Source organism: Rhinolophus sinicus, chromosome 3, assembly GCF_057876585.1.
Source record: "Rhinolophus sinicus isolate RSI-liver-muscle chromosome 3, RSI-T2T, whole genome shotgun sequence".
Taxonomy (NCBI): Eukaryota; Metazoa; Chordata; class Mammalia; order Chiroptera; family Rhinolophidae; genus Rhinolophus; species Rhinolophus sinicus.
In genome coordinates this window covers 190,198,402-190,219,710 of record NC_142503.1, presented here as the reverse complement: position 1 = coordinate 190,219,710, position 21,309 = coordinate 190,198,402, and the positions used below count along the sequence as shown (strand labels likewise).

General features: G+C 44.0%; 1 protein-coding gene across 3 annotated transcripts in view; it reads right to left on the bottom strand.

The window, feature by feature from the left end:
- Positions 1-11,852, bottom strand: part of KCNK13 (potassium two pore domain channel subfamily K member 13) — an 84,889-nt gene extending 73,037 nt beyond the window's left edge. Inside the window, exons 1-2 of one of the 3 annotated variants that reach the window (XM_074327051.2) lie at positions 11,717-11,852; positions 10,178-11,266 (exon numbers count right to left, since the gene is read on the bottom strand). In XM_074327051.2, the coding sequence (XP_074183152.1) occupies positions 10,178-10,511 (334 nt within the window). In that variant the 5' untranslated portion in view covers positions 10,512-11,266; positions 11,717-11,852. Of the gene's footprint in view, positions 1-10,177; positions 11,651-11,716 lie in introns of those variants that run through there. The other 2 variants (XM_074327052.2, XM_019744852.3) reach the window with 2 other exon arrangements.
- Positions 11,853-21,309: the final 9,457 nt, after the last annotated feature.

The following is a 21,309-nucleotide window of genomic DNA, read 5'->3' as shown; positions in this document are numbered from 1 at the left end:
GCATTGTAACAGCTACGTATGATGTCAGATGAGCAGTAGACTTACTGGGGTTATCACTTTGTGAGGGGTGTAAATGTCTAATCATTATGTTGTTTTGTACACCTGAAACTAATAATATAAAATAGACAAATTGAAATGAATTGAAAGAAAATAATATGTCTGATTTGAAGATGAAAGCTGGGGGCAGGAACATTAGTTGTCGTGGTGATGGGAGAAAGGTTGCCACTTTGAGAGGACTGGGGAATATTGTAAAAGGAGGTATAAGCCTCCATTTCCATGGACTCCTGGTTGGTAAGCAGAACACTACCCAAACCTTTTACCCATGGAATTGTAGACATTATAATATCACAAAAGTCCTGAGACCTGCTAACCAGACCATCTCTGTCTTCTTAAATTATCCCATGTCACCTAAGGACCACCACAACTGAAGAAAAAGGTCATGGTCCTTCAGTTGGCAACTCTTCCCACAACAGGCCCCCAAAGGAAGAAAAATGGCAAAGGCGGGGTGGTTCAAAGTGTTAAGCTTGGAAGGCAGGTTCCACACTACCACCATCTGGGTAACTCCGGACATTGCATGGAAGCTCTCTGGGGTGCAGGAGTTTGGTCTGTGGCCTGAGAACATTAATAGTACCTACCCTCCTGGGGTTGTTAGAGAATTAAACATATATAAAGATGTGTACTGGGTTTAACCACGGTAAACACCCAATATAGTTCATAAATTTTATTATATATAAGAACAAAAAAAAATCATATGTAACCTCCAAGTCCAACAATTTGAGGTTAAATCAACTATCCCATATTAATAGGAACACACACAATTTTTGAGATAGTATATAGAAAATAATGTAAAAGGAAAGAAAAACCCAGAATAGTATGTATTATGGATTATAATGTGAAGACATGAAAATCAAAAGAGTTAAAAGAATCTAACTGCCCTTCGCTCCTTTTAGAAATTAGTGGTTACACAAGGACACAGCTAATATGCTTGGTTCACCCTCTGCAGTGTCATGTACAAACAGGTAACTAAGTGAACTGAAAAAATCAAGATGCTTCTACTGACCAAGAAGAGTTAAGAGTTTCTTGTCCTTCTTGCTCCAGGGAAAGAAACCTGGATGGAGCTCACAGATCAAAGCTGTACCTGGGGGACGCAAACTCTAGTTAAGCTGTCACCAGACCTGTCTGGCCAGGACAGTGCTGTGTTACAATTAGAAGCTGAATGTGTGTGGTGGGGCTGCTCTCTCCAGGGCACAGGCCTCGCTGCCCCCTAAGTCCACTCCTCAAGTTACCCTCCTTTGAAACATGGTCTGACCTTTGGGTTCGCTGACCACAGGGTTTCCCTTCCAAAGCAGGGCGATCAATAGAAGAGACATAGGGGTTGATCAGAGAATGGGAACAAGAAAATCTGACCACTTAATTATGCTTCTAAAGATGGCTCTCTGGCCAAAGGAAGATGCAGTGGATGTGCTAAAGGTGCGGCATTTCAGAAAAGCGTTATCACGTCTGACAATTCAGACTCAACAGAAGGAGGCAGAGCTGGAGGGTGAAGGGGAAGCAGTGTCATGACGGAGATGCCTCCTGACACGGTGTGTTCCCCGCTGTCCTCAGCAGGAACGTGTGCTTCTGGGGCTGACACAGTTGCGTCCTCCTCCACAGGCTGACAGCGTCCCCATGTGTGAAGTCACCAATGTACTGGGGATCACAATCTTCCCCGGGGCTTCCTCCTTCTTCCTAAAGGGAAAGGATTGTCGCTTGCTGGGCCAACTCCCAGGGCTATCCTTGACTCTGGAGGAACCAGGTACAGGCTGAATGAGAGAAAGGTAAAGAAGCTGGAGAGGTTAAGTCAATCGTGATAACAGAGAACAGAGAGAGCTGGGGGTGGGAATGAGGGGGAACAGAAAGACTTTTAGGGCTGTGAGGATTTGGGGAAGGTTTAGCGAGGGAAGGCCCCAGAACTCCTTTGAGATATGAGAGACTGGGAGAGAAGAAGAGAGGGAACTTTCCTTTGTTTTATACATTGAAGATTCTTTAATGTGCTTTAGAGGCATGCAGGCAAAAATTAGGTTTCCTTTTTCACTGTATTGGGCTAAGGGACCGTGCTTCTTTGAATAGAACACGACTCTTTGGCAGAGCCCCAAGGGGCGCAAGAATGAGTGGGGTTACAGCCATACCAAACCCGTCTCTCCTTCCTAGAGAAAGGCGTGGAGGGGAAGAGAGAATAGGATGGAGTTTAGGATAAAAAAAGAGGAAATCACCATGTTCTGTAGTCTAAACAAAAATTTTTAATGAAACAAGCTGAGATTAACATGCATGTGTATTGGGAGGCTAGACAGTGGACAGTGAGAGCTATGTCCTCCCATAAAGCTCTGATCTCCAGATACTGAAATGTTCCAAGTAGGGAACAAATAGCTCAACAAACCCAGGGTTCACAGAACAGACAGTTTGGGCTTCCCCATGAAATTTTATAAGCTAGATCGGAAGAGAGATGGCCCTCTCACCCTACCTCGGGTGAACGCAGATTCCTACCGACCACTCTTTCTGCTTCTCCTTTCCCCGTGACCATGCATGGATCCTTAGCTAGAACGTCAACAGCACTCATTGTTCACATGAAACGACATGTTCAAGTGCTATAAAAACTACTGCTGTGTCTGAAAGCATAGACCAGTTGGAAAAACGCTGAACGGAAACTAGCACTCTTATAAGATCTGGATGGGAAAATATTTTCTGAGCACAAAGACAAGGGAAGACACCACAATAGGAAAAGACTGAAACACGACACTGCACAGAAATTTAAAATGTTTCGCTAGCTAAACAATGAACAGGGACTGGAAAACAATAATGGATGGAAAGTATGGCACAAACATGACAAAGCTTTAAAACCCTTAAAATCCAAAGCACAAGTATACAATGACTAACACAATATCCCCTTGCTCCCATCAGAAAAATGGGGAGAGGATTAGCTAGTTAATGCAGAGAAAATAATCTATAGGTAACGCTAATATTTAAAATTAATTAACTTGAGCATAAATCAAATAAATTCTAACTATAATGAAATTCATTGAGCCTAATTAGAATAGGCTCATGTTGTAATGGTTATATGGAAACTAATCAAATTTTAAAAGATGATATATTTCAATGATTTTGAGATATACCTTTTCCAACATTATAGCATCTTTAAAGTCAGGATGATTTCACAATTGCTAGCATGTTAGAATTTAATTGGCAGCATTCTTTTCTTTCTTAATGGTATTTAAAATAATGATGTATCTTCGATTCAGTAAAATCTTTAGCACCAATTAAATTGATATTATATAAGGTTTAATATAATATGAGGCACCAAACTGTTAATAGCGGTTCTCATTGATTGGTGGAATTATGAGTGATTTCTACTTTCTTATACTTTCCCAGATATTTCCAGTCTTCTAAAAAGAATATGTATTTCTTTTAGTAACAGAGGGTAAACAAAACAGAATCTGGTTCTAATCCTGACTTTCCACTTTATGGCTGTATAGTTCTATGTTTAAGATATATATACTCTCTGTACCTCAGTTTCCTTATTGCCAAAATGGAACTAATAACTTCTACCTCAAAAGGTGTGTGTGCAAATGCTTTGTAAAATGGGAAGTGCCTATTCGACGCGTGATTAAAATCTTGACACACACATGACATCCCCTAACGTGTGACATCCATTAATGTATCTGTGGGATGTTTTCTCCTTTCTGAGTTCCTGTTCATCATATTTGCTGTGAATTTCTAGCTTTACACTGTGAAATGGTGTTTTCCAATACTTTTTTGTTTGAACCTGATACAATTTGATTTCAAAAGCTCTTTCTTCAGTCTTGTTCCCATGCGGGGGGGGGGGGGGGGGACAGATCCTGAAAACTATCATTTCTGAAAAAACTGAAAAAATCAGATTCTGAAATATCAGTTCAATCCCACATAGATTTGCACGTTGGCTTAGCTAAATCCCATGCCTGTCAGTGCAGCTCCTGAACCCCACAAGAACCGTGAAGAATACTGCTACACAAGTACTAATGGCGAGCCACATCATGGGCCCAAAAGGGGCACCAGTATAATTATTTGCTCCATGAAAATGAATCAAATCTGGTCATCTACCTTGAGCGGTCCCCCACGGAGGCAGGGCTCGGCGTCTCTGTGTCTGAGCTCCTCAGACCCACACGTGCCAGGTTTACTTTCTCAACCTGAGCCCGCTGCGTCCCTGCACCTGGGCAGTGGTGCTCTAGGTCAAGTTGCTCCTCACTTACAGCTCGTAACTACCAGTTGGCGAGGAGGTCCACCAAGGCCACAGACGAGCTCATCTGCCCGCCTCTCCGTGCCAGCCTGGCCACCACCGGTGCATCTGGGCTCTAAGCACAGAGGGCTTGACCTCGTCAGCAACATCACAAAACAACAGCCTTCTAGACTCCAGGGCTCTCTGTCACGTGCCTAGCACTCATCTCGGTGTTCTGTTCAAGAGCAGATTCATTTGGCTGGTCTGGAGTTGGTCTGAGACTCTGCCTTAGAAAGATCCGCGGCGAAGCTGACAACACTGCTTCATGGACCAGCTTTGAATACCGAGGGTCCTCAAAGGCAGCCTCAATTTTCAGCCCTGTGCCTGTCACACACGCCTGCAGCGTGCTCCCTGTCCTGCCTACATCGTTCAGGGAAATTTCTTAAAATGCAGATGTACTGTATCGGGAGCTTTGCACGGGGGCCCAAACACCTGCATTTTAACAAGCACCACACTCACCTCAGGTGAGTGACACCAAAGGATGGGAACAGCTTGTAGAGAATTTTAAATGTCCTTCCCCGCTCATGCCACCGAGGGCTGTACACTTGCCCTGCACAGCTCTGACTTTTACTGAATTGCACAGTGCACTGAGGGATGTAGCAGCACATGATTTTCTTTCTTATTTATGGTCCGGATGTTGTGGAGATTAGTCACCACTTTATCTACTCCTCTTCAGGATAATCCGTAGGAGAAATTTTTATTCAAGTCTAAAAAAGTTTGTGTCTTCCAAGCAGCCAGCACAGGCCCTTTTGATATAATATATCAATAACTGGTGGCTTAATTGTCCTCTCCTATTCAAGGTTTCTTATCTCCCCTATGTCTTCAATCCATTAGTATCCATTTCTAGTGCATCGTACCCATGTATGCGTAGCAGACATCTGTGCTATTCACCAGTATCCAGTCTCACCCACTTCTGGCTCATGGGAGGAATGTAGTTCCCTAGGTCCTTGAAGTCGGGTGTGCCCATGTGACTTGATTTGGCCAATGAAACATGTGTGGAGGTGAGGTATGTCACTTCCAGGTGGTGGCCACGTAATTGCTGGTGTTCCACTCTTCAGCACTTTCTCCCCTTCCTGGGCAGTCCTAGAAGTGTGAGCTAATGAAGGGGAGCCACAAAAGAAAAGAAGCCTGGAACACTGGGCCCACACAGGGGACAACTGCCCTGGGAGTCCCTGAGCTCACAGTGGGCTGTGTATGTTCAAGTACTGAGATCTTGGGGTAACCTAAAGCCTAAGCCTGACCATTATTACATGCAAATGACTTCAAATCCTTTTTTTTTTAAATTTTTTATTGGGGGAATATTGGGGAACAGTGTGTTTCTCCAGGGCCCGTCAGCTCCAAGTCGTTGTCCTTCATTCTAGTTGTGGAGAGCGCAGCTCAGCTCCAAGTCCAGTCACTGTTTTCAATCTTTAGTTGCAGAGGGTCCAGCCCACCATCCCATGTGGGAATTGAACCAGCAACCTTGTTGTGAAGTGCTTGCGCCCTAACCAACTGAGCCATCCAGCCGCCCGCTCAAGTCCTTTTTAGACAGAGTTATAAAAAACCAGGCAAACACAGAAACAAACTCCTAACAAAAGTATATTGAAGAAAAGATATTTACATAAGATCATTTACAGGATAAACTGTCAATCTACTTCTCTGAGTACTCTAAATTTATTTTTGCTTCAAGTCTGAACACCAGCCTCTTTTGGAATTAACATCCCTGAGTTGTGTTTTAATATTCTGCTCTGGTTTTTTAAGTTGTGGTAAAAACACGTAATACTTATTATTTTAACCATTCATCAGTGTACAATTCAATGGCATTAAATACATTCACACTGTTGTCTAAACATCACCACTATGTATATCCCAAAGTTTCTTATCATCCCCAACAAAAATGCCATACCCATTAAACAACAAATCTGTTCTTCTCCCTGGCCCCTGGTAACCTCTATTCTACTTTCCGTCACTATAGAATTTGCCTATTCAAAGTACCTCAAAAGTGGAATTATATATTTGTTCTTCTGTGTCTGGCTTATCTCATTAAGTAACATGTTTTCAAGGTCATTCCATGTTGTAGCATACATCAAACTTTTATTCCGTTTTATGGCTGAATAGTATTCCATTGTATCTATGTATATTTTTAGTCATTCATCAGTTGACAGATACTAGGGTTGTTTCCCCCTTCTGGTTATTGGGAATAATGTTTCACTAGCGTTGTGCTTTTTGCAAGTGCAAGGGAAGACCCTCTACCAGTGAAAAGATTACGACTTGCTTTATTGCAACACTTGCTCTATTACCGTGGTCTGGAACCAAACGCACAGTACCTCCGAGGTATACCTGTACCAGTTGCCCACTCTGCTTCCTGCCTAATAGCATACCTACACTGACTTCCCCTCCTTGTATCAATTCCTCCTTCACATGCTTGTACCTCTTGCGCCTGCCAATAAACTGCTTGCACTCAAATGCTGGGCTCCAGGTCTGCTTCTGAGGGAACCTGAACTAAGACAAAGCTCCTGTCTAGCAACTTCCTAGATCTTTTTGGTTTCCATTTTTTCTTTTTGTGTTTCCCTGATTCTGAAGTTTTATTTACATTTTATGATTATTTTACTGTACGCTGTCTTGTTGTCTGTTATCTCAAAGTCTTTGCAGAGTAAAGCAGAGTGGAACTAATGTTTAGAAGAAAAACACCATCATGTAATATTATAATTAAAATAACAAGATATACATGGTTTGTAGAATGTGATCCCAATTAAAAAAAACACCACACATACATATATGTATGTGTGTGCATAGGGAAAAAAGAACAGAAAGAAATGCACCAAATTGTTAATGGTTGACTTCGGGTGATGTCATTATAGATGGCTTAGCTTTTTCCTTCTTTATACTTTATTTTACAAAGACCATGAAACCTTAGTTTCCTCATCTATACAATGGGGATAATCAAACCCAGCTCAAGATGTGTCAACAAACTGTGTGAATATAATATAGCAGTGAGCTGTACCATGTATTTACAGAATAAACCCAGTATGTGCCTAATATGTACTCTAATAAAGGGTAGCAGATGCTGTTATTACAACAGCTATTAATGAAATCAATTAACATGTTAGAAAGGTGAAAGTTAAAAATAAGCCCATAGGGCTGGCCCGTTGGCTCAGGCGGTTAGAGCTCCATGCTCCTAACTCTGAAGGCTGCCAGTTCGATTCCCACACGGGCCAGTGGGCTCTCAACCACAAGGTTGCCAGTTCAATTCCTTGAGTCCTACAAGGGATGGTGGGCAGCGCCCCCCGCAACTAAAGATTGAACATGGCACCTTGAGCTGAGCTGCTGCTGAGCTCCCCGATGGTTCAGTTAGTTGGAATGCGTCCTCTCAACCACAAGGTTGCCGGTTCGACTCCCGCAAGGGATGGTGGGCTGTGCCCCCTGCAACTAGAAAATGGCAACTGGACCTGGAGCTGAGCTGCACCCTCCACAACTAATTGAAAGGACAACAACTTGACTTGGAAAAAAGGCCTGGAAGTACACACTATTCCCCAATAAAGTCCTGTTCCCCTTCCCCAATAAAATCTTAAAAAAAATAAGCCCATACTTACATAGTGCCTTGTACTTTTTAAAGCACATATATGACCTCATTGTTCCTCACAAGAGGGGCAGGTGTAGGGGGAGGCGGTGGGCAAGAGACAGGACTAATATCGGGGTGCCAAAAAATGTATACAAGTGGACAGTTTGGTCAACGTTTCTCAAGCAGTAGTTCGCCATAATCAGAAGTGTCTGAATGCTGATGGTAACCACTTTGAGCACTTCTTGTGATTGCAGAAATCAAATGGGACTTGCATTCACCTTTTGTTACCAGTATATATTGAGCATTACAATTTTAATACAGTTTTTTTCTTTCTTAAACTGTGTCTACATTTTTTGGGTACCCGCTGTATTTACTGAACAGCTATGGTGTGCCAGACACGAAGGCAAACCCTTTGTAGACATCTCAGATGAGATGGACAGGGCTGAGAACAGTGAAGACCCTTGCCCAAGTTACACAGGCAGGATCAGTAGCTCCCCCTTCAGATTCTCAGTCCAGATTTCCTCCTATTCCACCAGGCTCCATTATTATATTTTGCCTCTTACATGCCCACCCATCCACGACAGCCGCAGTTTCTATGGCATTTATGTTCACCGGTCTATAACACACACTGCTCCTTCCTATCTCTGTGTCTGTGGAGAGTACCAAGGAGTGGCTTGTGGGGGTGGTGATGGGGGAGAACTTAGCCCCCTAGTCTCCCATCAAAACTACCCCGCATAAATATTTGACCTAAATAAAAACCCTGTGTTTGCTATGCACACACAACAGATTCAAGGCAAGTCATGAATCAGTTTGTTCGCCCCTCATCCTCCTTAGCGTCCGGTGTTCTGGTCATCAGGGAAATTCTCTGCGAGTTTTTCTTGCCAGATACCCAGTTGTTGTGGTATCTTAATGGCTTGCTGATGGGCAGGGCCACCTGGGATGGGATGGGGTGGAGCCTGTAAGCCAGGACTCCCTAATAATGCCAGTCCTCTCTGCCTGGCCTCCCATTCACCAAGTGAAGTCCTGGGCTTCCAGACGAACTTTGGGAAATCTTTCTTGACTAATCACGCCTAAGGCTGCCCTGTTATATTTGTGATCTTTCTTTTGGCAGAATGTTTACCTAAGACAACCATGTGCGGGAACTTCAAGGATGCAGCCTGTCATCCGCCTCACTGACAAGCTCTCTTATAAACACAGGGCCCACAGTTACAGAGCACCTGCCCCCTGTGCCATTTGCCACTGTAAGCCATTACTGTTCCTGGTGGCTGGTACCCGGGAGCTACTCCCTTTCAGCATAGCCTTCAAAGCGCCCACCTCCACGCCAGCTCTCTTCTTTCCTCAGAATTTCCACATCTTACCCAAACCCCTTATCATTCGATTATGTTTCAAGAGTGAACAATCCTTAGGGGTGTGGTGCAAAGACGCCTCACTTTTTCCTTCTGCAAGTAAAAAAGGCGTAACTGACAGCAGCCATGCCACCCTCTTGCTCAAAAACTCTCAATGGCTCCCAGTTGCCTCTAGATACGGTCCAGCTCCTTAGTCTGACAGTAAAAGCCCCCTCCACCCGTTACCAGGAGACCTCCCTAGCCTTCCTTGCACTAATCTATAGATCAGTAGCTCATGGGGCCTTTGAATGCACTTCTCTCCTCCTCCAGAATGCAAAGCACTTTTAGTCGCCAAACCCAAATCACACCTAACACTAACTGGTTATGCCCAAAGGCCACTTCTCCCCAGATTCATCCTGGTAGAAAACAGTTTCCATCCTCATTAGCACTTTTGCCTCCTAACTTCCAACTTGGTTGGGAAATTCAATCTGATTTTCTCCCTGTAAGCTTGAAGTCAAGGACGGGCTCCTTTTAAATTTGTGCCTCCCCATCCGATCGATCGGTGCCTTGTGCGTGGTACGAACTCCATAAACGTTTATAGGTTCCTGTCCCAATTTGTAAGCTTTCTCTGGAAAGTTCCATGAACTCAAGCAGTGGCTGGTTCCTTAACTAGACTGAAAATCTCCCAGAGCAGAACGTCTCCAATTTAAGGATCATTCAAGTCCTCTGGGGAATTTGTTAACTGCAGAGTCTGACTCAGAAGGTGAGAGGCGGCGGGGGTGGGGGCGCGCTGAAACTGCATTTATAACAAGCTCCCCGATAATGCTAATGCAACTGATCCGTGGACCACATTTAGAGACGCGGGGAGGCAGTGTCACCTGTGGATCAGGCAACAGCTCACATCTGTGCAGCCAGGCTGAGCGCGGAGGTGATGAGGGCCAGGTTGAGAAGCGCCGTTCTGCCCTTCGAGCGCCGGTGCCGGAAATCCTCCCGCCCCTTCGCCCTCCCGCGGGGCTCACTTACCTATGGTGGACACGACGGTGCCCACGAAGTAGAAGGCGCCGGTGAAGTCCCAGCGCTGGCGGGTGTTGTCCACGCGGATGCCGGCCTTGGCGGCCTCCTCGTAGTGGCGGAGGAAGCCGCGTAGCTCGTCGCGGCTCAGATTGTGGCGGCGGCTGAAGTTGGCCAGGCGCTCCTCCCAGCGCTGGATGGCCTGCAGCTCGTGCGCCAACTCCAGCGCGGAGAAGACCGCGGCGCCGCCCAGCAGGTAGAGCACGATGAGCGCGGCGAGCAGCAGGAAGCGCGCGTTGTCCTCGTTCAGGTGGCCCGAGCCGCAGCCGCAACCCCGTCCGGCCATGGCCCGGCCCCCGGGGTCAGCGCCGTGCCGGACGGCCGTGACCGCGGGCGGACTCTTGCCCAGGCCCCCGGGGAGATCGGGGCTCGGCCGGGCGTTCGGCCCGCCCCGGGACGCCCGACGGCCTGCTAGCCCATGGCCACTGGTGCTACCCCGGGCCGCGCGGCTCCGCGGGCCGCGGCCTCGACCGCTCCTGCGGAGTTAACAATCCACGTCCGCCTTGATTCCTGGTTTCAAATCGCTTTTTCGCAGACGCCTTGGAGTTCTAACGCGAAGGTCCAAGTGACAGGGCGCAGAGTCCGCTTCTGCTGGGCAGGAGGATGCGGGCGCTGTTTCCACCCCGGCGCCCTGTCCGGGTCAGATTGGTTGAGCGGGCGTGGGGCGTCTTCAAGGCAAACTCCCGCGGACTTGCCTTTCCCCCAGAGCCAAGACCGGGGGCCCTCGGTGGCTGGAGGGTAAGCAGAGCCTCGTGGACTCCTCTTTGACCATCGCTTCCCAAGCCGTCGACGGCTAGGACGCGGGGTCTCAGTCGGCTGGCGTTGCCGGTGCCTGCCCAAGTAAATTCGCGGGGCTGAGTCCCAGGCGCGGCGTCGCGCAAAGCCTCAGGCCCCGAGGGTTACCGGCCTGGCTGCCGGGGCTTGGCGGCTGGAGCAGGTGCCGGGCGGGCGCACCGTCAGAGGGACTGTGCAGAGCGGCGTTCGTAGGTTTCGACCTCCCGCTCGGCCCCCACGCTGCGCGGCTTCCGGCGGGCAGAGCTGCTGGAGGAGGACACCAGAAAAGGCGATTGGAAAAAGGGAGCGAAGGAGGTTCGGGGCATCTCCCCCGGGCAGCCTCCCTCGTCTGGCCCCAACCAGAACGCCCTTGGCCTCTGGCTCCTGCGCGGGGGCGTCTCCTGTCCCCACGTGTCGGCTCCGCGGGCGCGAAGCGTGCGCCGCAAGCCAGCTCCAGCTCCCGAACAGGCTGCCAAGGACCAGGGGCTGGAGGGGCCCCGCGGCCAGGAGATCGTGATCGCGGAGAGGGCCATCTCCTCCCCCTAGGCTTGGCTGCCTCGGTGCGTTCCAGACATTTTGCGCCGACTGGGCTCCGCGCGGAATGCTATCCCCAACCCCATGCAGACCAGAGGCAAAGCTCCCCAAACCGCGGGGGACCCCTCCCTGAGACCCCGCCTTTCAGGGGTTGATGGCGCCGCAGCCGCGTTCGAATCTCACCTTCCGGGGAGCGCCCCTCCGCTGGGACTGTCCCCAGCTTCCCTCCTCGCCGCGGCCCTGTCTTGCAGAGCGGCTCGGCGAACAGAGGTCTTTGCCTTGCCTGGCGGACACGCTCCAACACTGCAACAGGTGGAGCTACTCGGCTGCCTGCGGCAGCGACTCCACCCCGTCTCTCACCCCACAGCCGCACGGGGCGGCCCCCAGCGCTAGTCTCCGCCCGCAGATGCCCGGTTTTCCCTGGGTCCTCAGGGGGCCGCGATACTCCCACCCCCCCCCCACCCCCCCCCCCCCCGCGCGCAGATCCGGGAAGTGGGTGCTGAAGAGGCGGGTCAGGTGCTTAGCGAGCTGTGTGGGCACCTCCCGGACAAAAAAGGGTGCTCCGTCCCCTTCAGACACATCTCGCCCCCACCTGTGTACCCATCCACACACTGCCCCTGCGAATCACCAGCCCCTAGAATGTAGGAGTGAATAAGGATACATAAAGGAATGGATGCGTGGGCATCTTCCAGCTAAGAATTGCCCCGCCTGCCCAGAGAGTGGTCCCAGGCTCAAAGCCCACCCACCCACCTACACTCCCCAGGAGCAGAGAATTAAAAAAAACCCCACTCAGCTCTGGATTCCAATATTCAGGCACCAGAAACCCTGATGCTGCTAATCTTCTCAGCTCTGGTCTCCTCCTCCCTCTTTTATGTAGCCTATTGGGGGCCAAGAGCTGTAGAGGGTAGTGCATATGGGGACATGTGAATACATCCAGGGTGAGTCCTACAATTACTCCTCCCCACCTTTTTATTATGAAAAATTTCAAACAATGTTGAAATAATATTATTACAGTGAACATTTTACTTGCTTTATTACATATCTATCCAACCCTCTTTCTATCAACCCATTTGGTTTAAATACATTTCAAAGTAAGTTGTAGACTTTTGTACACTCCCCCTGTCCCCAATACTTCTCCCTCCTTATTATTAACTAGAGCTCAATATATACAGGGTTTTTCTTAGGGTAAAATTTATATACAATGAAATGCGTAAATCTTACGTGAACCATTATTAGATGCATACAATTTTGCAAATTAAAAAATCTACCTATCCAACCTCTCAACCAAATATCACCAACAGGTCAGTTACCACATTCCCTCCCAGCAAATCCATGCCCACACACATTCCTACACAGGAAGTCATTGTTCTTCATTTTTTTTTCTGTCACTGATTGATCTTGCCTTATTATAGCACTAAACTTTTTTTTTTTTTGCTTGTTGTAGATCTTGATAAAATTTAATCAGTTATATACATTTTTTTTTTTTGATTGGGGAAGGGGAACGGGACTTTTATTGGGGAATGGTGTACATTTCCAGGACTTTTTATTGGGGAACTGTAGTGTGTTTTTCCCAGGACTCATCAGCTCCATCCAAGTCAAGTTGTTGTGCTTTCAATCTTAGTTGGGGAGCTCGCTGGCCCATGTGGGAATCCAACCGGAAGCCCTATTGCCCAGAGCTCACGCTCTAACCAACTGAGTCACCCGTCTGCCCTGTAAAACATTGTTTTGATATCCATCCATGTTATGTCTTAGAATTTGTTCCTTTTTATTCCTAGTTTTTCACTGTTTGACTATGCTATAGTTTTATTTATTCTCTTCCTATTGATAAAAACTAGGGCTGTCAGAAAATTTTGGCTATCATAAATAACTTAGGAACATTCTTGTATAAGTACTTGTGGATATGTTTTCCTACCTATTGGGTAAATACCTAGGAATAGAATTGCTGGATAGGGTAGGTGTGAATTTAATTTTATAAGAAACTGCCTAACATTTTCCCAAAATAGCTGTACCAACCAACAATCCTTGTGAACATGTTACTATCAGTCATTTTAACTTTAAACATACTGGTGGATGTGTAGAGAAATGCGCTTTTTGGCCATTTGTATATCTGCCTCTGTAAATTATGTTAAAATATTTTTCCCATTAGAAAAATTAAAATTATTTTCTTTTGAATTGTTATATGGGTTCTTTATATTAATATATCCAGGACACCACTCCTTTCTTGTATCTCACAAATATTTACTATCAGTCTCTGGCTTGCCTGTTTATTTTCTTAAAGATGTTTTCTGATGGATATGTTTTAAATTTTGGTGTAACCCAATTTATTTTTTATGTTTGGTGCTTTTTATGTACTATGAAGTCATTACCTCCCTCAAGGTTGCAAAGGTTTTCTGTTATTTTTTTCCTCCCCTAGAAATTTTTATAGTTTTAGTTTTTATATTTGGGTCTATGATCCATTTGAAGTTTGTTTCTGTATGGTGTGAGGTAAGGGTCAAGTTCACTTTATCCATGTGAATATCTCATTATCCCAGTGCCATTTGCTGAAAAGACAAAAAAGAGTGAATTTATTTCAGGAATCTGTAGCTTGCTCATTTGTCCGTCCTTATGCTAATACCACAGTATTTAGTTTACTTGTAGCTTTATTGTAGTTCTTGAAGTCAGAAAGTGTGTGTCCTTCAACTTTGCTCTTCTTATCAACATTGTCTTTGGATATTACAAGACATTTATTTTCATTACAAAATTGTATAATCAGCTTGTTAATTTCATGGGAAAAAGCCTTGTGGGGTCTTGATTAGGATTGTGTTGGATCTGTTTTGGGGAGAACTGATATTTTAGTATATGTGCTGCCGAAGTGAGCATGAGAACTGATATTTTAATTCATGAATGAGGCATATCCCTTCATTCCAGACTTTTTAGCAGGTTTGCATATAAAGATCTTGCACATCTATTCTACATTCATCTTGAAGTCTGTGGGTTTTTTGGCTATTGTAAATGAAATACCAAGGTTTCATTTTCCAATTGTTTGCTGTAGTATATAAAAATGCAAATAATTTTTGCAAATTAACTTAGTTCCTACAACCTTGCTAAATTCACTCATTAGTTGTAGTAGTTGATTCCTTTAGGATTTTCTATGTAAATACTCATGTCATCTGAAATAGGATTTTACTTCTTCCTTTCTTATATTTATCTTTTCTTGTTCTTGTCTTACTGCAATGGCTAGGACCTCATGATATTGAAGAGGTGGAAGCAGATATCTTTGTCTTGTTCAAGATCTTAGCAGAAAGCCTTTAGATTTTCAACATTAAATATGATGTTAATTGTGGGTTTTTCATAGACACCCTTTCTGTTTCCAGTTTTCTGAAGTTTTTGTTTTTTAAACATGAATGAGTACTGAATTTTGTTAAGTGCTTTTTCTGCATCTAGTGCAATGATCATATAATTTTCTTCTTTACTGTTAGTGTTGAATTTCATCAATTGCTTTTCTAATGTTAAGCCAAACTTGCATTTTGGGCATAAATTTCACTTGAGATTTCTACTCTTATTTTTATTCTGCTACTTCCTTTTGGGTTTACATTGCTTCTTTTTCTAGATTCTTATGGTGAATACATACATCACTGATTTCAGACCTTTCTTCTTTTCTAACGTAAGCATTTCAAAGCTTTAAATTTCCCTGTTATCTGTGTGCTAACTGCATCCTAAAAATTTGGGTATATTTTCATATTATTTTGTTCAAAATATTTTTTGTTCTTTGACTTATTAATTATTAAGCAGTGGGTTGCTTAATTTCCAAATGTTTTCTAAGACAAGTTATTTATTTCTAACATTTTCAATGTGGTCAGAGAACGATATTCAATGTCTCATTCTAAATTTGAGATTTGTTTTATGGTCCAGAATATGGTTGATCTTAGTGAATGTACTTGAAAGTAATATGTGTTCTGCAGTTGTTGGGTGTAGTGCTCTATAGGTGTCAATTAGGTCAACGTGTTTAGTAAGTCTAATACGGTGACTACTGAGCCCTTGAAATGTGGCTAGTGGCTACCATCTTAGCATAATCTGAGAGCATTTATGCTTAATGTAGTGATTTATGTGGCTGGATTTAGTTCTCCTTTTACCATTTGCTTTGTTTGTCCCCACTGTTTTTTGTTCCTGTTCTTTCTTTCCCATTTCTTTTGGATTGAATTTTTTTTTAAATTTCACTTTACCTATTGACTTTTTAGCTCTTTGCATTATTTTTTAAGTGGCTGCTCTATGGATTAACTTTTCACAGCCCTCTGAGTTAATATTGTTATGACTTTGTGGAAAATATAGAAAGCTTGCAGCTGTAGAGGTTCATATCCTACCTTCTTCTCCACATCTGTTATGCTATGGTTGTCATTCAAATCACATCTACATATGCTAAAATGCACAATACATTTTTTTTACTATTTAAACAGTAATATACATTCTTAAAGGAGAAAAATGTCATCTTTTATATTTATACAGATATTTATTTCCAATGTTTTTTTTTCCTAACTGAACATTGATTTCTCTCTGGTGTATGTTCTCCCTTTAGCCTGAAGCATTTCCTTCAGCATTTCTCGTAGTGCAGATCTGTTAATTCTCTTAGTTTTATCAGAAAATGTGGTTATTTCATCTTCATTCTTAAAGGATACTTGGATATAGATTTCTGATGTGACATTTTTTTTTCCTCTTAGCATGTGAAAGATGTTGTACTGCCTTCTGGCCTCCAGAGTTTCTGAGGAGTCAGTGGTCCGTGGACTCATTGCTCCCAGTTCCCTCTAGCTGCCTTTAAGATTCTCTCTTCAAGTTTGGTCTTCAGTAATTTGACTATGATGCACCCAGTGGCATTTCCTTTGAATAATCCTGATACTTATTCACTGAACTTCTTGAATCTGTAAATTTGTCACCAACTTTGGGAAAGTTTTAGCTATTATTTCTTCAAATATTTTCTCTGCGCCACACTTTCTCATTTTCTCCTAGGATTCCAATTACGTGTTAAACTTTTTAATATTATCCTACAGGCCTCTAGCCATCAGCCCCCTTTTCTTCAGTTTTCTTTTTGTTCTTCAGATTGGATAATGTCTAGTGACCTAGCTTCAATTTCCCTGACTCCTCTGTCATCTCCATTCTGCTATTAAGCCCATTTAGTGACGTTTATTACACTTTTCAGTTCTAAAATTTCCATTTAGTTTTTCTATTAACCTGAAATTTACTGTCTTTTTACTCAAGATGAAAATCTGTTCTACACTCTTGAACATAATTTTAATGACTGCTTTAAAATCTTTGGAAATTCTTGGGGTTAGTTTTGTTTGTCTTTTCTTTTGAGAATGAGCTATGTTTTTCTGTTTATTATTTGTGTATTGAGTAATTTTGGATTCTATCCCAGACATTGTAATTGGTATATAATTTACAATGTATTATAGAAACTCTGGATTCTGTTATGTTCCAATGAAAATAATTTATCATTATTTTTAAACAGGCAGTTAACTTGGCTGAGCTCACCTGCAAAACTGTCTCCCCCATAGCAGGAAGTAGCTCAAATTTTAGTTCAGTTCTTTTAGCCTTAGCTGTGTATGCACGGTTCAGTGGTCAGCACAGATTTGAGGAGAGTTTAAATACAGAATTCGGGAATCTACTCTCTGGTTCTTTTCTATTTCCCTTTTCACTCTGAGGCTGTGGTTGCTTCAAACCCTGCACTCTGGATCATCAAGCCAGCAAGACTGCAGGTTTTTCCACTGGAGGTTTACTTGCCTTGCATGGTGCAGACTGAGACTTGACCTCAGGCCAAAAGTGGTAAAAAAACAAAACAAAACAGGAAACTCACTCACTGTGGTGCCTTTCTTCATTAAAACTCTCCTCCAGTTTCTGCCTGCTTCTGGTCACTTCAATACCTTTAAGCAGCTAGTTATTAAAGAAGTTGTTTTCCAGAGCTTTTACTTTTTATTTGTGAAAGAGCTGGTTCAATAGTTCTTTGGCCCTGCCAGAAACCTGTTACTTGGTTTCCCCTACATTTTGTAATGAAAATTTCAAACATACACCAAAGTTGAAAGAGTTTTATAGTGGCAACCTTGATTATACTTAAATTTTCCTGTTTGCTTTATCATATGTCTATCCATTCATTAATACATTTTATTTTAATGCATTTCAAAATAAACTGCAGACATCAATACATGTGTCCCTAGATCCTTCAGTGTACATATCACTAACTAGAGTTCAACAACTGTTTAGTTTTCTCTTTTGATATAGAATTTATATACAATGAATGCATATTCCAACAGCACAGTCTTTGAGTTTTTAAAAATCAGCTTTATTGAGGTATACAGCAGATCCCTGAATAACGTATTTCATTGTAACGTTGATAAAATGCTATAGGAACTTAACTCTTGCTTACATCAGTTAACCTATGGTAAAATTGGTTTCGTTATCCATCGTTTCACTTTAAGTCCCAGAACCTATCAACAATGTTAAATGAGCACTTACTATAATTTACATACAGTGAAAGGTACCAATTTGGTGTGTAATTCAGAGAGTTTTGTAAAATGTAACCAATGCCACAATCATGACAGGCACATTTCCATCATCCCAAAAGTTCCTTCATGCAGCCAATCCCCTCTCCCCACTCCTGCACTTATTTTTAAGGCCACCCAATTCTGCTTTGAGCAGGAGCCAGGGTGCCACCCAAGAATAGGAATCAGAGACCAAGGGGAGAGGCCCCCTGCTGCCAAGTGTGTCGTGGAGTTCCAGAGAGGAAAGGAATGGAGATGTGGAGCCAAGGCTCAGGGTGGTCTCTTCCGAAGTGTTTACAAATTGTTTCTCGAATGGTGTTGAGTGGCTCATTGAGACCACATGGTCCATTCCTCTACCTAAAGGCAGACTCTGCCAATCCAAGTACAAAGATGCCCATTTCTTGAGCCCATTATGGTATCAGTTCAGGAAGCAGGAACATGCTCTTATCACCTTCAAGAATGCAACTGTACCTAGGTAGGTTCACATACCTCCTTGAGCCTGTTCCTTCATTTGTAAAATGGACTTCCTCCCAGGGCTGCAGTGTCAGCTCACCCCTGGGGCTCATGTTAACATGTACTCCCCAGTCCCATTCCACCACCAACAGGCCCCCCTCTCTCTCTCCTGGAGGTGGCAGGCACAGCAGCATGTAGGTCAGCTGTGCAGTGGTTCAGGTGTTTTAAGACTGGGCCCAGGGATGGAGACTTCCTTGCAAACAGAAACGCCCTTCCTGTGGAATCCAGAAGCCCACTGGCCACCCCGCTGCAGCCAGCACTCGTAAACCTACCTAAATCTTCTAGAAACAACCTGCAGTTAGAGTGTGGAAGCAATTTTTGTGGGAAAACACTCACTTTTCCAAAGACATGGGGTTTATTTTCTACACTTGACTTACCATTCTCTAAGTGCCCCAAAGACAGACCGCCACATTCAAGCACTTTTACTTACCGAGAATAAAAAGCATCGCCATTTACACCGGCAACAAAATGTATGCACATCACTCGTATTCATTCATCTTTTGTTATCGGTACATATTATTACAATTTTAATGCAGTTTTTTCCTGTCTTAAAATGTGTTTACACTTTTTTTGGTATCCTCTGTATTTATGCAATTCTTGCCAGTGTTTACAAGCACTGTTTCATTTGCTTCTTACAACAATCCCACGAGGCAGCAAGGATAGATATTAGCCCCACTTAACAGATGAGAAAATGAAGACTCAGAACCATCACGTGACTTGTCTGAGGTCTCAGTGTGGAGGGAGCAGAGCTGGGGAGCTGGGACTAGTTCTGAGTCGTGAGTACCCTGGGGCCGAGTCACCTCTCACATTTTGGTCATATCTCCAGCTGTCCCCCAAGTGACCATCTGTTTTCATTCAGGGTAGTTGAACTAGCAAACCTGGGAAGCAATACATTTTATATTGTAACCCTGACCACACACACATGCAAATTGAAATAAAAACCTCACTTTGTGTTTCACAGACATTTTCTACTATATTTCATTTAGAAGTGCTGGTCATGACCCCCTAAATTAATTTCATGATTCACTGAAGGGTTGTGACTCACAGTTTGAAAAGTCGCTGTTCTAGAACACTCAGACTACAAGGGTTTACTGATTCATGCAGCTTTTCGAGAAACTTGCACTTTAAAATTTCCTTCTTGGTTTCCTTTTGCTTTTCAATAAAATCTGCATGCTTGCACACATTATTCAAGAATGAAGCATAAAAAGGTTCCTCTGGCACAATATTAAGAGTTCACCTAGAGACGATTCTTTCTCTATAATGAACCGCAGGCATTTCCTGCTTGTCTTTGGAGAATTCTGCACCTGACCCCCACCCCCACCCCCACTCCCACCAAGGGCAGGCCCATGATCTGGATACATGACTCCATCTGGCCAATTTGCTGGAGATTTGCTGGAGCTACTGGGAGAAAAGTACTTTTCTCTGGAATGACAAGGTGGAAATCATGTGGGATCCTGGGGTTGGTGGTGGGGAATTTCAGCCTCTAGGTGGAGAGAGCTTGCTTGACAATGAAGTCCATATTCTGGAAAGCAGAGCTGAGACTTGGCAACAGACATTACATTATGACCCTCTGACTCCAGCATTTATGGCACTTATGTTAAAGCCTCTTTCATTGCTTAAGGCTCATTCATCTCATTTCTGTGACTATAAAAGCATCCTAATGTATTATTTCATAAAAATATTGATGAAATATTATTGAATAACAAATATTTAGGGACTTTTAAATTTTAATAATGTTAATTATCTGGAAAAAACAAAACAAAAAAATCCACAAAAACCCCACCCAAATCAGCATTCAGCTGTCATGTTAATTTCTAAAGAACCTATGACCAGAGTCACCCAGAGTATACACAGTGGCATAGTGTCCTTGGGGCTAGAAAGGGACACGCACTAGTTGTGTGACCTTGAACCTTATATTTTTCCCTCCTATATATGAGGTTAGTTAGTATCACATGCCCCATTGTGTGATGATGTAAAGTTACCTAAGATCATAACCTATAATAAATTTCCCATAGATGCAATTTCTCCTTTGCTTTTCCTTTCTAAGCTTCTCTTTATTCGTGTGTATTAAAAAGACTGGTCCAGGTACCTTCCAGCTCTTGATAAATTGCAGCGGGGCGCTCTGCAAACCTTGCTACAAAGGCAATAGGAGAGCTGAACCAAGAATCTCAGTCTGGCCAGACTGAGTGTTCAGGGGAGCTTCTGGTAGGCCCAAAGGGAATAAAATGTAACTTAAATGCAGCAATTGGATGCTGCTTTGAGACGGGCTTGCTCGGAACTCTGTAAAATATGGACTACAGATCACAGCCAGACTTGCAGTGCTGTGGCCCATGTTGGCTGCCCCTGTTTCATTATCTCCCGGCACCTCATTTCCTGGGCAACCTCGTCTCCCTCCCCCCAACCCGTAGCATCTTCTGTGCTGCCTTCTCTTCTGACACTCAGCCTGACCCCTTCTGCTCTGTGGTTTAGATCTAGTGGGTTAATGGAAACACCAGGTTTCAGTCAGAGGATTTAACAGAACGTGCTCGCTCACCGTGGGAAAGCGCTCAGCCCCCAGTCCTCTCACTTGAAAGGAACCTGCTCCACCGGCAGGTTCTGGCTTTACTGATTCAGTGCCCAATCCTGCACATGAATGTGACACTTCGTGGTTGATCTTATGTGCCCTTGTTGGTCCTGTCATGCCAACCATGATTTGCTGTGACAGTGGATGGAAGGCACTGGTTTTGCAGCCACAGTTACATATTAATACACACAGGC